The sequence below is a fragment of the Gigantopelta aegis genome, chromosome 7, assembly GCF_016097555.1.
Source record: "Gigantopelta aegis isolate Gae_Host chromosome 7, Gae_host_genome, whole genome shotgun sequence".
NCBI lineage: Eukaryota > Metazoa > Mollusca > Gastropoda > Neomphalida > Peltospiridae > Gigantopelta > Gigantopelta aegis.
Window position 1 is genome coordinate 17,783,931 of NC_054705.1, and position 20,666 is coordinate 17,804,596.

Below are 20,666 nucleotides of genomic sequence, written 5' to 3' on the forward strand. Positions count from 1 at the left end.
CCCCCCCCCCCCGTTTGAAATAAATCGCAGGGTTCAAAATTGCCTGATATTTGGTCCGGCAAGCCACTAAATTGTTCGGCTCGGATCAAAACCTGTAGGACAAAACATGATTGACTCAAACTAATGAGTGCATGTAAATGTAAAATAATTGCCAGGGCCGGTATTTATAAATATTCTTAGAATTTTTAAAGAAAATTCTCAAAACATTCTTAACATGTTAAAAATACTCTGAGTATAAAAATATTCTTAAAATTATTTTTAAATTTCATCTGAGACAAACTTTTAGTTTAGTCTTAAGTATAACACTAAGAAAATTCTCAGATGGAATTCCCTTTGTTGTTAGGGAATATTCCTGTTTATTTTTAATATCACGTGGCAAAACAAGCAGACGAACTGTCAAACGTCAACGAGTAGAGCTGTAACATGACGGAAGCAAGCAAACTGAATCGTAAACCGAACTGGATTGAAGATGAAACATTGAGTCTTGTTCGTTTGGTGGACAAGAGACAATATTTGTCTGCGTCGCCCTCCAATCCCTATTATGGTAGCCATTTTGTCCGAGATAAGAATTCTTAACCCAACTTAAGAGTCCTTTATATGACTCCTAACTTTTTCTCAATTCTAAGAGCAATCTGAAAGCAATTCCTACATTTAAGAGTAATTCTTAGTAATTATGAAAATTTTCTTATATTTAAGAATTCTTAAGCATTTAAGAATCTTTATAAATACCGGCACGATACGCAAGAAAATCTCCTGGCCCGTCGTAATACTGACCGGCAAAAACCGGTCGGGTCGGCAGTATTTCGACCCCTGACACAGTTCATTTCATTAATATTTTTGTTTTATGTGGATTGCGGGATAAATAAAATAATTGATTACTGTCTTTAGATACTGACTTTATCACGCTCAAGTCGAACGTAGAATGCCGCTCGGCTTATAGATGGATGGATACTGTAGTCCCACACACGGCGAATGCCTTTTTTTCTCATACTATGGAATTTACTACAAGTTATTTATTCATTTCTTAGCAGACTGTTTTATAAATTGCACCCTAAAATAGTATATAGGCATATAATATTCAGGGCTTCTAGAATTTTTATAAAATCCACTAGCCATGGGATCAGTGATTTGTCAAATTTACTAGCCACGATTAAACATTCACTAACCCTACTTTACTTAAAGTTAATACAATTTTACTAAATAATAGTAATAATCAAATATGTTCCCTAAAGAGGGAGATAGAGCTTTAAAACACTAACATTGGGTGGTGGTGGGGGGGGGGGGGGGGGGGGGGGAGAGTGGCAAGGATATCAATATTTACAAAATATACTTAACTGCAACATTTGACCAAAACAAATCACTAGAGTTGGGCATGGCAATAGTAGTTATTTACTAGCCCAACACTGAATATCACTAGCCATGGGAGTGGGGCTACCATAATCTAGAAGCCCTGCATATATATTGTCGTTATATATTGTTTTCCAAAACACTTTTACTTTTTTTTCTTACGTCAAACTGAAATTATTTACAAAAAAAAACAAAAGAAAAAACAAAACAGCAAAAAATAGGTGGATGGATTCAGACTCAGAGATGTATGTACTGAGACAACCAATGTCTGTATTTTATAATTTTTACCGCCATTCAACTTAAAAAGGTGGAAGATTGTTTTTTTATGATGATATGTCTGTATAAACTTACCACCCAATGGACTTGCTATCAAGTTCCCCGCAGCACTAACAGTGTTTATATATCCAAACGCTGACGTATAACATTCAGGTCCCACCACTTCCATGAGGACAGAAGGGTACACTAGAAACACCGGTCCCCAGGGAATACCGTACAGAACCACCGCGACCAGCATAAACGTGTATGTGTTGGCATATGTTATTAGAAGCACGGATAACCCTCCAGCGAACAGCGTAAGAAAGTACAGAGCCAGGCTCGATATTTTTGGAAAGAACAACAGCAACAAAACACATAAGGCTCTTCCGCCGAGACTGGCTAGTCCCATAATGGAAACAAAAAATGCGCCAGTTTGAGAGTCGAAACCTTTCGATCGTGCAATGTCCACTAGGAAAATGTTGAGACCCATGGCAAAAATAGATATAACAATTTTGCTAAGGCCCACAACGAGGAAGGGTTTACTTCTAAATAAAGACAAATTCAGCGTCTTCCACCATGGTTGGCTTTGCTTGTCTGTTTTGCCTCCGACTAATTGGATTCGTGATTTCAACGAGCATAGCGCCATGGTGATCGGACAGCCGTGTAGTAAAATTCCTCCTAAAAGTAAGAAGGCTCCTCGCCATCCAAATTCCGCAATTAAGACGCTGCCAAAGTAAGGGTAGATAATCCCGCCAATGCCAGTTCCGAACATCATCAAGGTTAGAAGTAAGCGCCTGAGTTTTTTGTCTTCTACAGTCTCTCCCATCACAGAAAATGCTACCAAATACAACAGACCGAGTCCCAGGCCTGTAAAATAAATAATTTATTAATTTCATTTTAACTTATTTTTCGTGCTTATATTCAATTAAATTTCTGGGTACACACCTCGGCTATCCGAGCTGTCAGTCCAGGGCAGTGGGTTACTTGTTAGCTGTTGTTGGTTAGTGAGAGAGAAGAGGGTGTAGTGGTCTTACACCTACCCAATGAGTCGTCAAAACTCGCTCTTGGCGGAAGCTGGTACTGGGCTGCGAACCCTGTAGGCCTCTACCTACCAGCCTTGTTTCCGATGGCTTAACCACGACACCACCGAGGCCGAGAACTTTTCAAGCACGCCTGTCGTGGGCACAAACTCTGACTTTGCCAGGCAGTTCTGTTCATGACAGGGAGTAAATAATACATATTTAAATTTCAGGTGCTACTTATATAGCCAAACTCTGTACCGGCCTCGGTGGTGTAACGGTTAAGCCACCAGACTTAAGACAGGCAGATACTGAGTTCGCATCTCGTCTAGTTAATCAGTATTTGTCTCGCCAGAGCCTCGACAAATACCGATTAACATAGACTCGGTTGATATTTTCCATATTAAAAAATACTCGTGACGAATCCTCTATACATACATACATACATACTGTGGGTTGCCACCCTGCCCTCACCAGTATAAAATCCTGGCTACCCCAGTGCTTCACGATTATTCAAATATCTCTCCTAACTGTATATCTATTAGATCTCTCTGTATCGGGCAGTCCAATACCCGAGTGGCTCGGCTCTATGTATATCAGAGATAAGATCTTATATAAATATATATAATATAGCACGTTTAGTTCACTAGAAAACACAACAAAACACAATACTCTTTGGAACCTGTATTAACCTTATGCTGACAAATATATTTGCCGCAGTTAATTACTTACAACAACAACAATAATAATAACAACCCGGAACTAATCACTTAATTAGTTAATCACTAGGTGTCTAGTTTACATAATATTCTAATCACTTCACTGTGATACAACACGCACACGTGTGATAATTGAGAAACGCTGCCAGGGGAACTTAATTAATAAAGGAATTACAACTTTATTCCTAACTGGTTCATTTTAATTAACCCTTAACTACTCATTCAGTAACCTTGTAATACAGAATTAATACTGGTACCTATCACAATAAAGACAATAACCTACAGTTTACCTAGGTCCTCTAGGATGACTGGTTAAGCTTTAATAATTTTAGAACAGTGAAGCCTACAATTTACTTCGTCAGATTACCGGAAACACTGTCTAAATAATATTGGTATAATACAGTATTAAAATATTTAAAGTCACATCAGTCACATCAAGGTTATACAACAGAGCAGAAAAATATATTTACCAGTCCTTACGGACACGTTCCCCGGGAGCCTTCCAAATCTTTCTCCCCGATATATCTAAAATCCTAGCTATTTATTACAAAAACCGAATATCGCCTGGGGACACATCGCGGTACTCCTCCTATCATGTGAAATTTCCACAGCGACCAAGACGGCATTTTCCCCTTAGATGGCCAGACTTACTGTCGCCTAGTTCGCCAGAAACCACGGTCGTAAAACCGCACTACCGGAGGTATTACGTAACTACTGGCCACATGGCCTCCACACCTGGTCTGGGTGTGTCTTAGGGGGTACGGTCGCGCGGAGGTATTATGTAACAAAGTGCCCACCTGATCTAAGTGCATATTGGGAACAGCTCGACCACCGTCGCGCGGGGGTATTACGTAACCAAGCCGCACACGGCCCTCTAAAATAATTAACATCGCCACAGGCGAAAAAAATAAAGGCATGTTCCGTCACATGTATCCACCCCCGCGCTCTCAGGGAGAGACAGCCCACATAGTAGATGTGTGTGTGTGTGTGTGTGTGTGTGTGTGTGTGTGTGTGTGTCCAGGACAGCGTGTTTGAACCTCACCTGTGAGTGCTCCGATGCAGACAACGAGAACCAGGACTGACGGGGCGAAGCTCGCTGCCACACAACCCACTGTGGCCAACACACCACCGAACAGCCCAGTCCTCATAACGCCGAACCGAGATAACAGTACACTTCCCAGAGCTCCTGCAAAAAAAAAAAAAAAAAAAAAAAATCAGGACAGAAAATGTTTTAACGACACTTTCACACATTTTAGTACTAAATTAAGATAGCAGTACACTTCCTGGTGCACCTGCGAAAATAGGGGGGGGGGGGAGAAGATAGATCTGTTTTTAACTAACCACTAACCACTAAACCAGTGGAAGGGTCTCGGGGAGTGCTAACGGTCCACTGGTTAGGGGGCGCAGTATTTGCCTTGCCCTGGGCGCCTTGCCCCGGGCGCTGGCAACACACGCTACGCCACTGCACTAAACCACTCTCCTGGAAAGACAGCCCAGATAGCTGAGGTGTGTGACCAAAACTGCGTGCTTGAACGTTAATAGGATATAAGTACGAGTTTTAAAAAATAAATAGAACCGACACTTTCGCACATGTTAATGCATTGAACTGGAATGACAGTAAACTTCGTAGAGAAGCTGCAGAAATTAGAAATATATATATATATATATATATATATATATATATAATATATATATATATATATATATATATATATATATATATACTGATCAAAAATAAGAAACTTCCGCTAACTTTGCTTGAACATAATTTGATGAAAACAAACCGGGGGAATAATTGTTATATACGCGTTTAAAGTGTGTTCCATGATGCATCGTTTGGTGCAAAAATCATGGCCATAGATTAACAGAAACTGGGAGAAATTTTGACCAAGTGTGGTAGGGGTTAAAAAAACCCCACCCACTTAATAACGGGTATGACCACCTCTTGAATTGACCACTGCAGTGCATCGCAGGCGCATAGAATTGACTAAAGTGTTGATTTCTGCCTGTGGAATATTGTTCCATTCCTGAATGAGCGCTTGACGAAGTTCGTTGACGTTAGCGGGTGGGTTGGGGCGACGCCTCGATCGTCTGTCCACACTATCGCAGACATGCTCGATGGGGTTGAGATCAGGACTTTTAGCGGGCCAGTCATCAATGAAATCAATGTTATTTGTCCTAAGAAAATTTACAGTGTCTCTAGCTGTATGAGAGGTGGCATTATCATGCTGAAAAATCGAGATGTTGGCGTTGTTATGGAACAGAGGAATGACGTGATGAGCGAGAATGTCATCGCGGTAACGTTGAGCATTTAAATTGCCATCAATGACGACTAGTGGTGAACGATAACCATGGGCAATGGCTGCCCAGACCATGACAGAACCCCCACCCCCGAAACGATCTCGTTCAAGAACACAACAGTCAGCATAGAGTTCATTTCTCCTACGGTAGACGCGCACCCTGTCATCACCAAGTTGTAAAGAAAATCTGGATTCATCCGAAAAAAGAACGGTATTCCAGCGTCGCCGTATCCAACGAGTGTGTGCAAGTGCCCAATTAAGACGATTTAGACGATGACGTTGCGTTAAAACGCATCCGACGTAAGGACGTCGTGCATGTAAACCGTTCTCCCGCAGACGATTACGAACAGTTTGCCCACTGATTCGGTTATTATGAAGCCCAGGTGTGTTAGCAGCAGTAGCAGTGGCAGTTTGGAATCGATTGCGCAAATGCGTGTTCATGATATAGCGTTCTTGACCACGCGTTGTAACACGCGGACGTCGTTGGTGCTTCCTGTCGTTTGAAATCTTACGCGAAGATTTGGTATCGCTCGACTAGAACTCCCAACATGCCTTGTAACGTCTTCTGTCGACATGCCAGCATTAAGCATGCCAATCGCCCGTTCGCGTAAATTATTGGGTATTCTTGGCATACTAAGAATGCTACAATGTAAAAAACGTTAACGTTTTTACAAATTTGGAAGCGTTTTCGTTCACTTGACAACAATGTCAGTAAGACAAGTAAAACAAATTGGCCGAATACTACACGGGGCATGTCGAACCATGAATGCATGTGCAAATTGAATTTCACGTTGTCGACGATTAACAGTGCAAAAATAATCGATAAAATTCATGAATCCTGATAATACAGCTCAAGGCTAATACTACCTATATAATTTCATTACACAGTGAATTCTTTAACACAACAAATACTATATGTACAAATCGGAAGTTTCTGTTTTTTGTTCAGTAGATATATAAAAATTTAACAACGTATTTTAGTACATTCAACCGAAATAACAGTACAGCTCCAAGGGGCGGGACGTACCCCAGTGATAAAGCTTTCGTTTGATGTGCGGTCGGTCTGGGATCGATCCCCGTCGGTGGGCATATCGGGCTATTTCTCGCTCCAGCCAGTGCACCACGACTGATATATCAAAAACCATGGTATGTGTTATCCAGTCTGTGGGATGGTGCATATAAAACATCCCTTTCTGCTAATCGAAAAGAGTAGCCCATGAAGTGGCACAGCGGGTTTCCACTCTCAATATCTGTGTGGTCCTTAACCATATGTACAATGCTATAAAACCGTAAATAAAACATGTGTTGAGTACGTCGTTAAATAAAACATTTCCTTCCTTCCAGTACATCCATAAGCACTTGTGAGAATAGGGGGAAAATAATTAAACGACAGATCGGTATGTTTAATACATGTAAACCGAAATAATAGTACACTCCATAAAACATCTGTGGGAATAGAAAATAAAACTAAAATTGGCTAAACAATAGATCAGCACATTATATAAAACTCCTGAGAAAAGGTTTTAGCAACATCCAAAGAAGTATGACAATGAGGTATTATTTGACAATATTCTTTAAAGTATTTCAAGCACACTGATTGGCTAAGACTTCTCTACGTACCCGAGCCAAGGATAACTGTCAAACACATTGATTGGCTAATACCTATCTACATACCTGAACCAAGCAGAACTTTCAATCACATTGATTGGCTAAATCACTCAAATAGCTGCTTATTTATTTTCGATGAATCGTTCCAAATCACGCGCCGAAATTACTTGACAAAAGTTTGCATTTTTTTTTCTTTTGGCCTCAATCCTACGGGACATTTAAACATTCATTAGCACCACAAACACCTCCACCCACTACCGACGCTGGGGCCTAATTCACAGAGCTATCTTAGGCTCTGCTAGACAACAAAGCATCCTCTTTGCAAGACTTTTAGCATTGCACTGCGAGATCGCAGAGTTGCGAGACTTTAGTGAATTAGGCCCCTGGTCGGGCTGCTTGTGCTCTCTTGCACTTGCCAACCGCGGGCGGTCCCCTCTACCACCACCACCACCCCTCGCAACCCCTTTCCTGTCCTGGACGGAAGAGCCGGCGTAAGTTGATATCTGCGCCCATGACAGGCGTGCGCTACGACAGCTTGCTCTGAATGTGCACGTCAAACCCTATGACCTGACCTGACCTGACCTAACTATCAAGCACACTGATTGGCTGTCTACGTACCGGAGCCAAGCAGGACTGTCAAGCACACTGATTGGATGAGTGACGTCTGAGCTCGAGACTCCTGGAACGTGTCTATGATCTCGACGAAGAATACACTGAGACCCATCAGAAATCCGAGACTGTTGCTAAGCAGAATACCACAAAAGACAGTTAGCAGCAGGTAGCTGGTCTTCTTTACCTTCTTGCTAGGCGAAGACGTTCTGCAACAAAGCAAATGAAAGACTTACAGTTTGTTTCGTTTAATGATACCACTAGCACGGGCGCATCTGGGATTTTATTAAAGGTCCACAATCATGGCACATTATTAATACATAGTATATCAAACAAATACATAAACATTACAGTGTTAAAAATAAAAAACAAAATTATTAATAAAGTGACTTTTTGTAAAACGCTTGGGGAAAAAAACCCACTGTTCAGTCGATTTGACCCACATCAGACATGTGACCTAGCATCAGGCGTTCTGTTAGTAGGTCAACACGCCGACAGCAGAGAATGATTGATCGAAAAACAGCTGATTCTTAACAGACACTAGTTTGGACATTTTGATCTTAACACATTTGTACATCTACTCTAATGGTACCTCGATTTGTGAGGAAGTGGTATATAAGCACGTTAACCTAGTTACCTACCTACCTGTGAACAGCAGGACACAAAGTTCAGTCCCAACTTTTGAAAGTGGGATATTAACATTTGACTGTAATAAAAATATGTGTTCAGATCAGAACGCACTTAAAACAACAAGCAGAATAAATAACATTATTTTATTGATTAGTATCACATAAAATAGGGATCTGAATTGATTGTCTTAGACAGATCGGTATGATGCAATGCAGGTATGAACACATGCAATTATTAATACGATTTATCTTGCTACCTACACCCATTACTACAGCTGTTGTTCTCTGTTTCATTTCATTTCATTTCAATTCAACATATTTTCGTGCTTATATTCAATTAAGTTTCAAGCACGCTGTCCTGCGCACACACCTCAGCCATCTGGGCTGTCTGTCCAGGACAGTGAGTTAGTTGTTAGTTGGTTAGTGAGAGAGAAGAGGGTGTAGTGGCCTGAGTTGGAGCCTGTACCGGGCTGCGAACCCTGTACCTACCAGCCTGTAGTCCGATGGCTTAACCACTGCGCCACCGAGGCCGGTTGTTCACTGTTTGTTAAGCTTTCAAAGAGGCGCGCTTATTTCATAACACTTTCTGTGGTGTCCTAATTACTGGGGACCTCCCGTCATTGTTAAAAGGTGACCACTGGCAGACAGTATGATCGCATGTCGGTGTAGACAGTATAGAGGCACGTTCGCGCGCCGGTGTAAACAGAGCTAATTACTACATGAATGGTTCTTTTGTTCTTGAATTTGCATCTGAAGTCCGGAATAGGTGTCGACAGATTTTTTGTTTCCAAATAAATTAATGGTAGCTGAACCTGACTTTAAAACTGTGCCGGTTTACATATAATGCCGGTTTAGATAGATGCCGGTTTGGACAGTGTGTGTGTGTGTGCGTGCGTGCGTGTGTGTGTGTGTGTGTGTGTGTGCGCGCGCGCTTGTGTGTGTGTGTGTGTGTGTGTGTGTGTGTGTGTGCGTGCGTGTGTGTGTGTATATACGAACTTTGTGTGTGTATATGTATATATATATATATATATATATATATATATATATATATATATACTCTTCAAAAAAAGAAACGCAAAAGGGTACAAATGGGTTATAACTCCGATTTTATGTTTCCTACCGGTTCATGCTTTGTGAATATAAGGTCATTGCATGTCCCAAACACATTCCCATGGTTACATTCGATAAAACGCAGCTACTGTAAAATAAAGTTTCAAAATGTGAATATTCGCAAAAACGCAGCCACGTGCAAACCATGTCACCACTGCACGTGCGTTGTCTGCACGTGCAACATGAACACCGACAGTATAAAAGTGCAGGGTGTTCGCTTGCCTGGCCTCTGTATCTGGCCGACAGTTGACAATCCAGGACATGCCACGTCTCAGTGAACCGCAGAGAAACAATGCCATCGGCCGACTAGACGCAGGCGAATCCAGAACGGCCGTTGCCAGGGCATTCCATGTGTCCCCAAGCACCATCTCCAGACTGTGGGACCGTTACCAGCAACATGGATCAACACGTGACCTCCCTAGATCCGGTCGACCACGGGTCACTACCCCCGGGCAGGACCGCTACATCCGGGTACGCCACCTTCGGGAACGATTGACTACTGCCACCTCCACAGCCGCAGCAATACCAGGTTTGCGCAGGATATCCGACCAGACCGTACGGAACCGCCTACGTGAGGTAGGAATTCGTGACAGACGTCCAGTTCGAGGTGTCATCTTAACACCACAACACCGTCGACTCCGACTGCAGTGGTGCCAGATTCATCGACAATGGCCTCAACTGCGATGGAGACAGGTGTGGTTCAGTGACGAGTCCCGATTTCTGCTCCGACATCATGATGGAAGATGTCGCGTGTATAGGCCTCGTGGTGAACGTTATGCGGCAAACTGCGTGCAGGAAGTGGACAGATTCGGCGGGGGTAGTGTCATGGTGTGGGCAGCCATCTCACACACTGGCAGAACTGACCTGGTCCACGTGCAGGGCAACCTGAATGCACAGGGCTACATTGACCAGATCCTCCGGCCACACATCGTTCCAGTTATGGCCAACGCCAACGCAGTGTTCCAACATGACAACGCCAGGCCTCACACAGCACATCTCACAACGGCTTTCCTACAAAACAACAACATTAATGTCCTTCCTTGGCCATCGATATCACCGGATTTGAACCCAATTGAGCATCTATGGGACGAGTTGGACCGTCGCCTCCGACAGCGACAACCACAGCCCCAGACCCTGCCCGAGCTGGCAGCAGCCTTGCAGGCCGAGTGGGCCACCATCCCCCGGGACGTCATCCGTACTCTGGTTGCTTCAATGGGCAGGCGGTGCCAGGCAGTTGTCAACACACGCGGAGGCCACACCCGGTATTGACTCCAGATGACCTTGACCTTGGTGGTGTGTCCTATCACTTACTCACAATGGACTAGAGTGAATTGTGAACAATCCTGCAACATTTGGTAATTATCGGACTCACCATTCAATAATTAAATCAATTCTCCAAATGTTACGACAATGTGGTTTTGCGTTTCTTCTTTTTTGAAGAGTATATATATATATATATATATATATATATATATATATATATATATATATATATATATACTAGTGGAAAAAAGTAACTGTGTATGGTTATCATGTTGATAAAAACATAATTTCAAGACATAAAACGATAAAATGATCATATAGCATTATTTATTAGGCAATTAAGCAAAACGTCAATTCATTTAAAATGTCACAGCATCCGTCATTTCATCGGTATTGGGGATGAAAGACATGGGGGGTAAAAAAACAGTTCACAAAGTTAATAGCGCGTATGGCCACCGTTTGCGTCGATGCAGGCCAGGCACCGTCGCCTCACAGAGCCTACCAAATTGTTGAAGAATGCCTGGGGAATGCCGTTCCAGATCTGTACTAACGTCTGACCAAGCGCTCTCAACGTCAGCGGCTGGTTAGGCAGTGCACGTACACGACGTTGCATCTCATCCCAGACGTGCTCGATTGGTGCAAGATCGGATGAGACCGCAGGCCACTGCAACACATCGATGTTCTGCTGTGCTAGAAAATCCATTACCACCCGGGCGACGTGAGGTCTAGCATTGTCATGCTGAAGCGTGATGTGACGTTGCTGTCCTTGCACAAATGGGATGACGTGAGCCTGAATAATGTCATCACGGTAGCGTACAGCGTTCAAATTGCCATCGATGACCACAAGAGGTGTTCATCCAGTTGACGTGATGCCACCCCAAACCATGACACTGCCTCTGCCAAATGCACATCGCTCCACAACACAGGCGTCACTAAAACGTTCTCCAACACGACGATACACTCTTGAACGGCCGTCACTGCTGTCCAAGTGAAACCTGGACTCGTCCGTAAACAGTATGCCCGCCCAGTCACGGCGATTAAAGTGCAAGTGTCTTCTACACCAAGCCAAACGTGCTACACGATGACGTCTTAGCAAAACTGAACGGACAGCCGGGCGTTGCGGACGGATACCATGTTCACGTAATCGATTCCGTACAGTTCTGGGATTAATGGCACGCAATCCAGGAATGGTCCGCGCTGTCAGACTTGCCGTTTGGAATCGATTCCTGAGGTGCACGAGTCTGATGTGGTTGTCCTGCTGTCGTGACGTCACACGTGGACGGCCTGCACGTTGTTGGTCTCTGACATTACCAACATGTTGATAACGTCTCCACAAAGCCTCAATACTGTTTATGTGTACACCAAATTGCGTAGCGACAGCGCTATGGCGCATACCAGCCTGGATCATGCCAATTGCGCGAAGGCGGTCATTTTCGTTTAGCCTGGGCATTGCTCTGCTACAATTTTCAACAGAAATAACCTGCTTTTCTGTACCCCCGGTTGGCATGCAATGACCCGACAGTTGAAAAGTCGACAAAAACTTGAAAAGTAACATGTTGGGAGAAAAAAATGGGAAAAACATGTTCATGTCCCAGAAGCAAAACTGCACATGCAAATACGGCATTGACCCAGCTATTGTGTGGCGGTGCGTTCACTGGTAACATGTACAAAACATCAGGCTAAAATATTGAGCGGTTTTATTTTCATCCGATTTTTTAGGTTACACAGTTACTTTTTTCCACTAGTATATATATATACACACACGCACGCACGCACGCACACAATGTATTTAATTATGAAATACAAGCCCCATATTTTTTATCGTTCTAGGCTTGGTACCCTCCACTGGCATAGGCAGGATTTTATATTGGGATTGGTGTGTGTGTGGGGGGTGGGGTGGGGTGGGGGGGTGGGGGGGGCACCTACACTATGTATATATACATGTGTATATATGATTTTATAAAATGTAATATTTATAAAAAAAAGTTTGATGGGGGAGGGTTCCCGTAGGCCCCCTCCCTACGCCACTGCAGGGACGGCACACTTTCAAAGAGGCATTTTTGTGGGTTATATACTGAACAAAAAAAGAAACTTCCGATTTGTACATATAGTATTGTTTGTGTTAAAGAATTCATTGTGTAATGAAATTATATAGGCAGTATTAGCCTTGTGCTGTATTATCAGGATTCATGAATTTTATCGATTGTTTTTGCACTGTTAATCGTCGACAACGTGAAATTCAATTTGCACGTGCATGCATGGTTCGACATGTCCCGTGTAGTATTCGGTCAATTTGTTTTACTTGTCTTACTGACATTGTTGTCCAGTGAACGAAAACGCTTTAAAATTTGTAAAAACATTAACGTTTTTTTACATTGTAGCATTTTTAGTATGCCAAGAATACCCAATAATTTACGTGAACGGGCGATTGGCATGCTTGATGCTGGCATGTCGACAGAAGACGTTGCAAGGCATGTTGGGAGTTCTAGTCGAGCGATACGAAATCTTCGCGTAAGATTTCGAATGACAGGAAGCACCAACGACTTGCCACGTCGTGGACGTCCGCGTGTTAAAACGCGTGGTCAAGACCGCTATATCATGAACACGCATTTGCGCAATCAATTCAAAACTGCCACTGCTACTGCTGCTAACACACCTGGGCTTCATAATAACCAAATCAGTGGGCAAACTGTTCGTAATCGTCTGCGGGAGAACGGTTTACATGCACGACGTCCTTACGTCGGATGCGTTTTAACGCAACGTCATCGTCTAAATCGTCTTAATTGGGCACGTGTACACACTCGTTGGATACGGCGACGCTGGAATACCGTTCTTTTTTCGGATGAATCCAGATTTTCTTTACAACGTGGTGATGGCAGGGAACGCGTCTACCGTAAGAGAAATTAACGCTATGCTGACTGTTGTGTTCTTGAACGAGATCGTTTCGGGGGTGGGGGTTGTGTCATGGTCTGGGCAGCCATTGCCCATGGTTATCGTTCACCACTAGTCGTCATTGATGACAATTTAAATGCTCAACGTTACCGCGATGACATTCTCGCTCATCACGTCATTCCTCTGTTCCATAACAACGCCAACATCTCGATTTTTCAGCATGATAATGCCACCTCTCATACAGCTAGACACTGTAAATTTTCTTAGGACAAATAGCATTGATTTCATTGATGACTGGCCCGCTAAAAGTCCTGATCTCAACCCCATCGAGCATGTCTGGGATAGTCTGGACAGACGATTGAGGCGTCGTCCCAAGCCACCCGCTAACGTCAACGAACTTCGTCAAGCGCTCATTCAGGAATGGAACAATATTCCACAGGCAGAAATCAACACTTTAGTCAATTCTATGCGCCTGCGATGCACTGCAGTGGTCAATTCAAGAGGTGGTCATATCCGTTATTAAGTGTTTTTTTGTTTTTTTTAACCCCTACCACACTTGGTCAAAATTTCTCCCTGTTTCGGTTAACCTATGGCCATGATTTTTGCACCAAGCGATGCATCATGGAACACATCATGGTTTGTTTTCATCAAGTTATATTCAAGCAAAGTTAGCGGAAGTTTCTTATTTTGTTCAGTATATTTGTTGTATCTGTTAAAATGTCCTCAAATGAATTTGAAAGAAGATTCGTACCACTATATTTTACACTGCCGCCCCTGCTCTGGTACTCTCCCCGCCTCCTCCCCCCTCACCCCCTTGAGCTCTAGTTTAGCTCGTGCTCGTCGTGGTTTCTTGTTTGTTGTATCATGCGCAATCGTAGAACATGTGCCGGTGGGGATACAGGCTTGGAACAGATATGTTTAAAAAAAAAAAAAACAATGGTCGTAATCCCCAGGGATGAAGTGGTCACTGCAGATCTTATCCCATCGTGATGGTCCTTTCCATTACGCACGGGTTCTGTTTAAGAACCATTTCCATGAAAACCCTGTGATTGACGGTTTGTTTAAAGTTCGGAAAGACTGCTGCTTTGATACATCCAAACACTAAACAATGTTTCACCATATTTTGAATTTGAAAACTATCTCCAAAACAATATTCCATCCATACAATTCAATTGAATATAATACAATTTTCGCGTTTTAAAATACATGCGTTCCATATTCACAGTAAAATGTCTGAAAGGCTGCGAATCACGCTTTCATGTTATGCTGGTTAGCGCGTCACGGAGTCACGTGACTTGGCTCTTGCAGTCGACAGGCGTTTTGGCAAGCAATGGGAAAAACGCGACTTTTTTTTGTGAGTATATTAAAAACTGGTAAAAAAAATTTTATTTATTTTATTGATACTTTATAAATATATTGTAAAAGGTATATGTAGATACCAAACAATAGTGAATTACGTTTTTGATAAACGTTGACCTTTAAAGAGGGGTCACACAATTCTTAACAGGGCAAGTTTTAATTTACTGAAGGCAAATGACCCGAGCTCTTGACAAGAACGAGATCTGTAAGGCGATACCGGCCTCGGTGGCGTCGTGGTTAAGCCATTGGACATAAGTCTGGTAGGTACTGGATTCGCAGCCCAGTACCGGCTCCCACTCAGAGCGAGTTTTAACGACTCGGTGAGTAGATATGAGGCCATTACACCCTCTTCTCTCTCATTAACCACTAACAATTAATAACTAACCCACTGTCCTGAACAGACAGTCCAGATAGCTGAGGTGTGAGCCCAGGACAGCGTGCTTGAACCTTAATTGGATATAAGCATGAAAATAAGTCGAAATGAAAATTAAATGTTAGGTGATTATGGAGCATGCTACCCTGCACTCGCCAAATTCGCCAATTGCGAATTTCAAAAACAATTCCATGTAATAATTGATATTTTAGATGGCGGGGCGTAGCCCAGTGGTAGAGCGCTCGCTCGATGCGCGGTCGGTCGGGAATCGATCCCCGTCGGTGGGCCCATTGGGCTATTTCTCGCTCCAGCCAGTGCACCACGACTGGTATATCAAAGGCCGTGGTATGTACTACCCTGTCTGTGGGATGGTGCATATAAAAGATCCCTTGCTGCTAATCGAAAAGAGTAGTCCATGAAGTGGCGACAGCGGGTTTCCTCTCATTATCTGTGTGGTCCTTAACCATATGATTGACGCCATATAACCGTAAATAACATGTGTTGAGTGCGTCGTTAAATAAAACATTTGTTTCTTTTAATTGATATTTTGTTACAAAATAACTGAGTCTTGCAATTTTTAAAGTTTAAATAGATAATTTGGCGAACGTTTTTGCATATACAGATGGCCAGAAATGCGCTTTCTAGGCAATTTAATGTTGTATATATATATATGATGAATGTTTTTAAAATTATCGGCTGGTGGATGTCAAACATTTGGTCATTCTGACATATATGGTCTAGAGGTAATCCGCAAAATGTTTTCATTAGCAGCAAGGAATATGTTTTTTTGCACTTTTCTACAGACAGGTCAGCACATACCACGACCTTTTGATATAACAGTTGTGGGGCACTGGTTGGGACGGGGAGATCTCAATCAGAGAACATTTCCACCACGGAGATTCGATCCTTAGACCCCAGCACATGAGGCGTCTGCACTACCGACAGAGACGAATTAATATTTACTGACACCCTAGCACCAGGGGTGGGACGTAGCCCAGTGGTGCAGCAGCGCTCGCCTAATGCGCGGTTGGTCTCGGATCGATCCCCGTAGATGTGCCTATTGGGCTATTTCTCGTTCCAGCCAGTGCACCACGACTGGTATGTGCTATTCTGTAAATGAGATGATGCATGTAAAAGATCCCTTTCTTCTAATGGAAAACAATGTAGCGAGTTTTCTTTCTAAAACTATATGCCTGAATTGCCAAATGTTTGACATCCCGTAGCCGATGATTGATAAAACAAATTTTAACCATAGCACGAAAATCACACCGACTACTGAGTCTCATACAAAGGTAAATGACAACCCAAATCTATCTATCTGTCTATCTATCTGTCTGTCTGTCTATCTGTCTATCTGTCTGTCTGTCTGTCTATCTGTCTATCTGTCTATCTATCTATCTATCTATCAGTAAAACACAGTGCAAACATCTGTGACTAAAGAATCACGCATAGCATAGTATAGCATAGCATAGCATAGCATAGCATAGCATAGCATAGCATAGCATAGCATAGCATAGCATAGCATAGCATAGCATAATATAACAAAGTTATCAATAAAACACTGTGCAAACATCTTGACTAAAGAATCACATTTAAGAAAGATACAACACAACAACACAACACAACACAGCAACACAACACAACAAAACACAACACAATTATCTATAAAACAGTGCAAACATCTGTGACTAAAGAATCACATTAATTTAAGAACGACGTAACGTAACGTAACGTAACGTAACGTAACGTAATTTAACCTAACCTAACATAACATAACATAACATAACATGACCTAATATAACATAACATAAACAAATATACCTAAAAAGACAAAAACATAAATACCGTCTGTACAACGATTTTTAAAATTATTAATAATAATAATAATATCCCATATGCGACAATGTTAACATTTGCGGCTAAATGCACCATAATTTATGCAACATAGAGGAGGTTGGACTGGAATCTTGCAATCAAAAGCAGGGCTAATCCACTAGCCTTGGGATCAGTGATTGTAAAAATGTACTAGTCACGATTAAAAATTCACTAGCCCTACTTTACTTTAAGTCAATACAATTTTACTAAATAATAGTAACAATCTGATATGTCACCTACAGAGGGAGAGAGCGCTTACAAACATTAGCATTGGGGGTTGGGGTGAGGTCAGAATATTCCTATCTACAAAATAAACTTAACTGCAACATTTGACAAAACCAAAAATTCACTAGCCATCGGGCATGGCAATGATAGCTGTTCACTAGCCCAACATCGAATACCACTAGCCATGGGAGTGGGACTACGATAATCTAGAAGACCTGCAAAAGGGTACCCATGTATTGTAGTCATTGGATACCATTTATCTTACGAAGGTTTTTTAATTACCTGAACGGCAATAACTTTGCGGTTTGGTGGTAACAAATATAACCATTGAGCTTTATAAATAAAAGACAGTTTTTGTGGTAACAAATATAACCATTCAGCTTTATAAATAAAAGACAGTTTTTGTGGTAACAAATATAACCATTCAGCTTTATAAATAAAAGACAGTTTTTACAAATCGGATCACTCTGGGGACCCAGTATTTATCTGAATTAGAAGGAGCCGGTGTTTAGAAGATCACGTTCTGGAATTTCAAAACATTCCGGACCATGACACTTCACCGGTTCTGGAATTTCAAAACATTCCGGACCATGACACTTCACCGGTTCTGGAATTTCAAAACATTCCGGACCATGACACTTCACCGGTTCTGGAATTTCAAAACATTCCGGACCATGACACTTCACCGGTTCTGGAATTTCAAAACATTCCGGACCATGACACTTCACCGGTTCTGGAATTTCAAAACATTCCGGACCATGACACTTCACCGGTTTTGAAAGGAAGGAAGGACATGATTTATTTAACGACGCACTCAACATATGTTATTTTACGGTTATATGGCGTCAGATATATGGTTAAGGACCATACATATATTGAGATAGGAAACCCGCTGTCGCCACTTCATGGGCTACTCTTTTCGATTAGCAGCAAGGGATCTTTTATATGCACCATCCCACAGACATGATAGTACATACCACGACCTTTGTTACACCAATTGTGGAGTACTGGCTGGAACGAGAAATAACCCAATGGGTCCACCGACGGGGATCGATCCTAGACCGACCGCGTATCAAGCGAACGCTTTACTGAGGGGCTACGTCCCACCCTCCGCTTTTAACAGGATTCCGGTTTGTAGAGGGTTCTGGCTCAGTCAGATTTCAATCCACCTAGTAATTGCTGTGAAATATAAAGTTAAGAACTTAAGAGACTCGATACGTATTCAGTCGGGTTATCGTTTTATGGGTGAGTGTGTGGGGGGGGGGGGGGGTGGGGGGGGGGGGGGGGGGGGAGGGGGTAACCCGATATAGCCTGCAGTTGTCCTCAGCGCGATTAGTCATGCATCAGTGATCAAACGTGTTTTTCAATTAAAGTGTTCATGTTATCCGACAGCTGTCGACAATATATTCCCCATAATAGTACACTATATTTAATATATCACATTTCAAACTGTATGTCGACTTATTTTAACAATATCAATAATATAACATATATATCTATATCTCTATCTCTATCTCTATACCTTGTAGCTACACCAAGTGCTGTAGTTTCATTTCCAGGCAAAACATCGTCTTCGTTATCCAAGCATGGAATATTTAGTAGTGAAATTTCGGTTTTCCGTCCCCCTTCATCAACTTCTTTGGGACCATTACTCTTGCTTACTTCGTCCTCAGCCGTGTCAGACATTGTTACTGAAGGCCACACAGCAGACCGAGTCTCTGCTTGTTAGTTATCACAGCTGTTTGAGTCAGTGTATGCATGCAGTCACTGGGTGAAGACAGGTTGAAAGGTGAGAGTCAGTACAAAAAGGGGAATCTATATTAAACAGAGAAAAACAAATACATGTAGGTGCCAAAAAAATAATATATATATATATATATATATATATATATATATATATATAATAATAACTTGGATATATTATACTTTGACTTCCATGGTTTATTTACATACAATACTGTTTCGTACAGGTCGCGATGTTTGTGCGAACCTGCACTCTTCAGTGCATAGACCAGAGATAATATATCCAAGTTATTATATATGTGTAACCGCCTGTAACAAAGAGCACTCTAGTGGCACACCGATAACGAAGCTGGGGTGGGGGGTATATATATATATATATATATATATATATATATATATATATATATATATATATATATGACATTCCAAAGATGCAAACATATGCTCCAAAAACTGAGATCGATGGGGTGGGGGGTTCGGGGTGGGGGGGGGGTTGAGATATTTGCTCCACTCCATCCCACCAACCTCTGAAGACAAAAAGAAGTTTGGTTTGTTTAACGACACCACTAGAACACATTGATTTATTAATCATCGGCTACTGGATGTCAAACATTTGATAATTTTGACTTGTAATCTTAGAGAGGAAACCTGCTACAATTTTCCCAATGCAGCAAGGCATCTTTCACTTGTAGTCTTAGAGAAGAAAGCCTTTAAAGTTTTTCATTAGTAGCAAGGGATCTTTTACATGCACCATCCCAGACAGGATAGTACATACCACAGCCTTTGATATATCAGTCGTGGTGCACTGGCCGGAACGAAAGATAGCCTAATGGGCCCACCCACGGGGATCGATCCTATGCCGACTGCGCATCAAACGAGCGCTTTACCACTGGGCTACGTCCAGCCCCGGTTCTGAAGACAATGCAGATGGAAATTATATCAATATATAACTGACAATGCCCGCCCCCCCCCCATCCCCCTCCCCACTCCCTTCTCCGACCTCAGTTTCTCTCATCAGCTGCCCTCGGTGGTATCGTGGTTAAGGCATCGGACATAAGACTGGTAGGTACTGGGTTCGCAGCCCGGTATCGGCTCCCTCCCAGAGCGAGTTTTAACGACTCAGTGGGTAGGAGTAAGACCACAACACCCTCTCTCTCTCTCTCTCTCTCTCTCTCTCTCTCTCTCTCTCTCTCTCTCTCTCTCTCTCTCTCTCTCTCTCTCTCTCTCCACTAACAACTAACCCACTGCCCTGGACAGACAGCCCAGATAGCTGAGGTGTGTGCCCATGGACAGCGTGATTAAACCTTAATTGGATATAAGCACGAAAACAACTTGAAATG

The 20,666-nt window shown here is 42.4% G+C and overlaps 2 protein-coding genes across 2 annotated transcripts in view; one reads left to right on the forward strand and one right to left on the reverse strand.

Annotated features, from left to right (window-relative positions):
• LOC121377071 (monocarboxylate transporter 3-like) overlaps positions 1-20,666 on the forward strand; it is a 130,247-nt gene that overhangs the window by 47,275 nt on the left and 62,306 nt on the right. The gene's annotated exons all lie outside the window — the stretch shown is intronic.
• The window catches only part of LOC121377070 (monocarboxylate transporter 4-like), a 28,822-nt gene that overhangs the window by 2,002 nt on the left and 6,154 nt on the right, over positions 1-20,666 (reverse strand). Inside the window, exons 2-5 of the mRNA XM_041504932.1 lie at positions 19,106-19,350; positions 7,867-8,066; positions 4,383-4,526; positions 1,699-2,469 (exon numbers count right to left, since the gene is read on the reverse strand). Of these exons, the coding sequence (XP_041360866.1) occupies positions 1,699-2,469; positions 4,383-4,526; positions 7,867-8,066; positions 19,106-19,269 (1,279 nt within the window). The 5' untranslated portion in view covers positions 19,270-19,350. The remainder of the gene's footprint in view (positions 1-1,698; positions 2,470-4,382; positions 4,527-7,866; positions 8,067-19,105; positions 19,351-20,666) is intronic.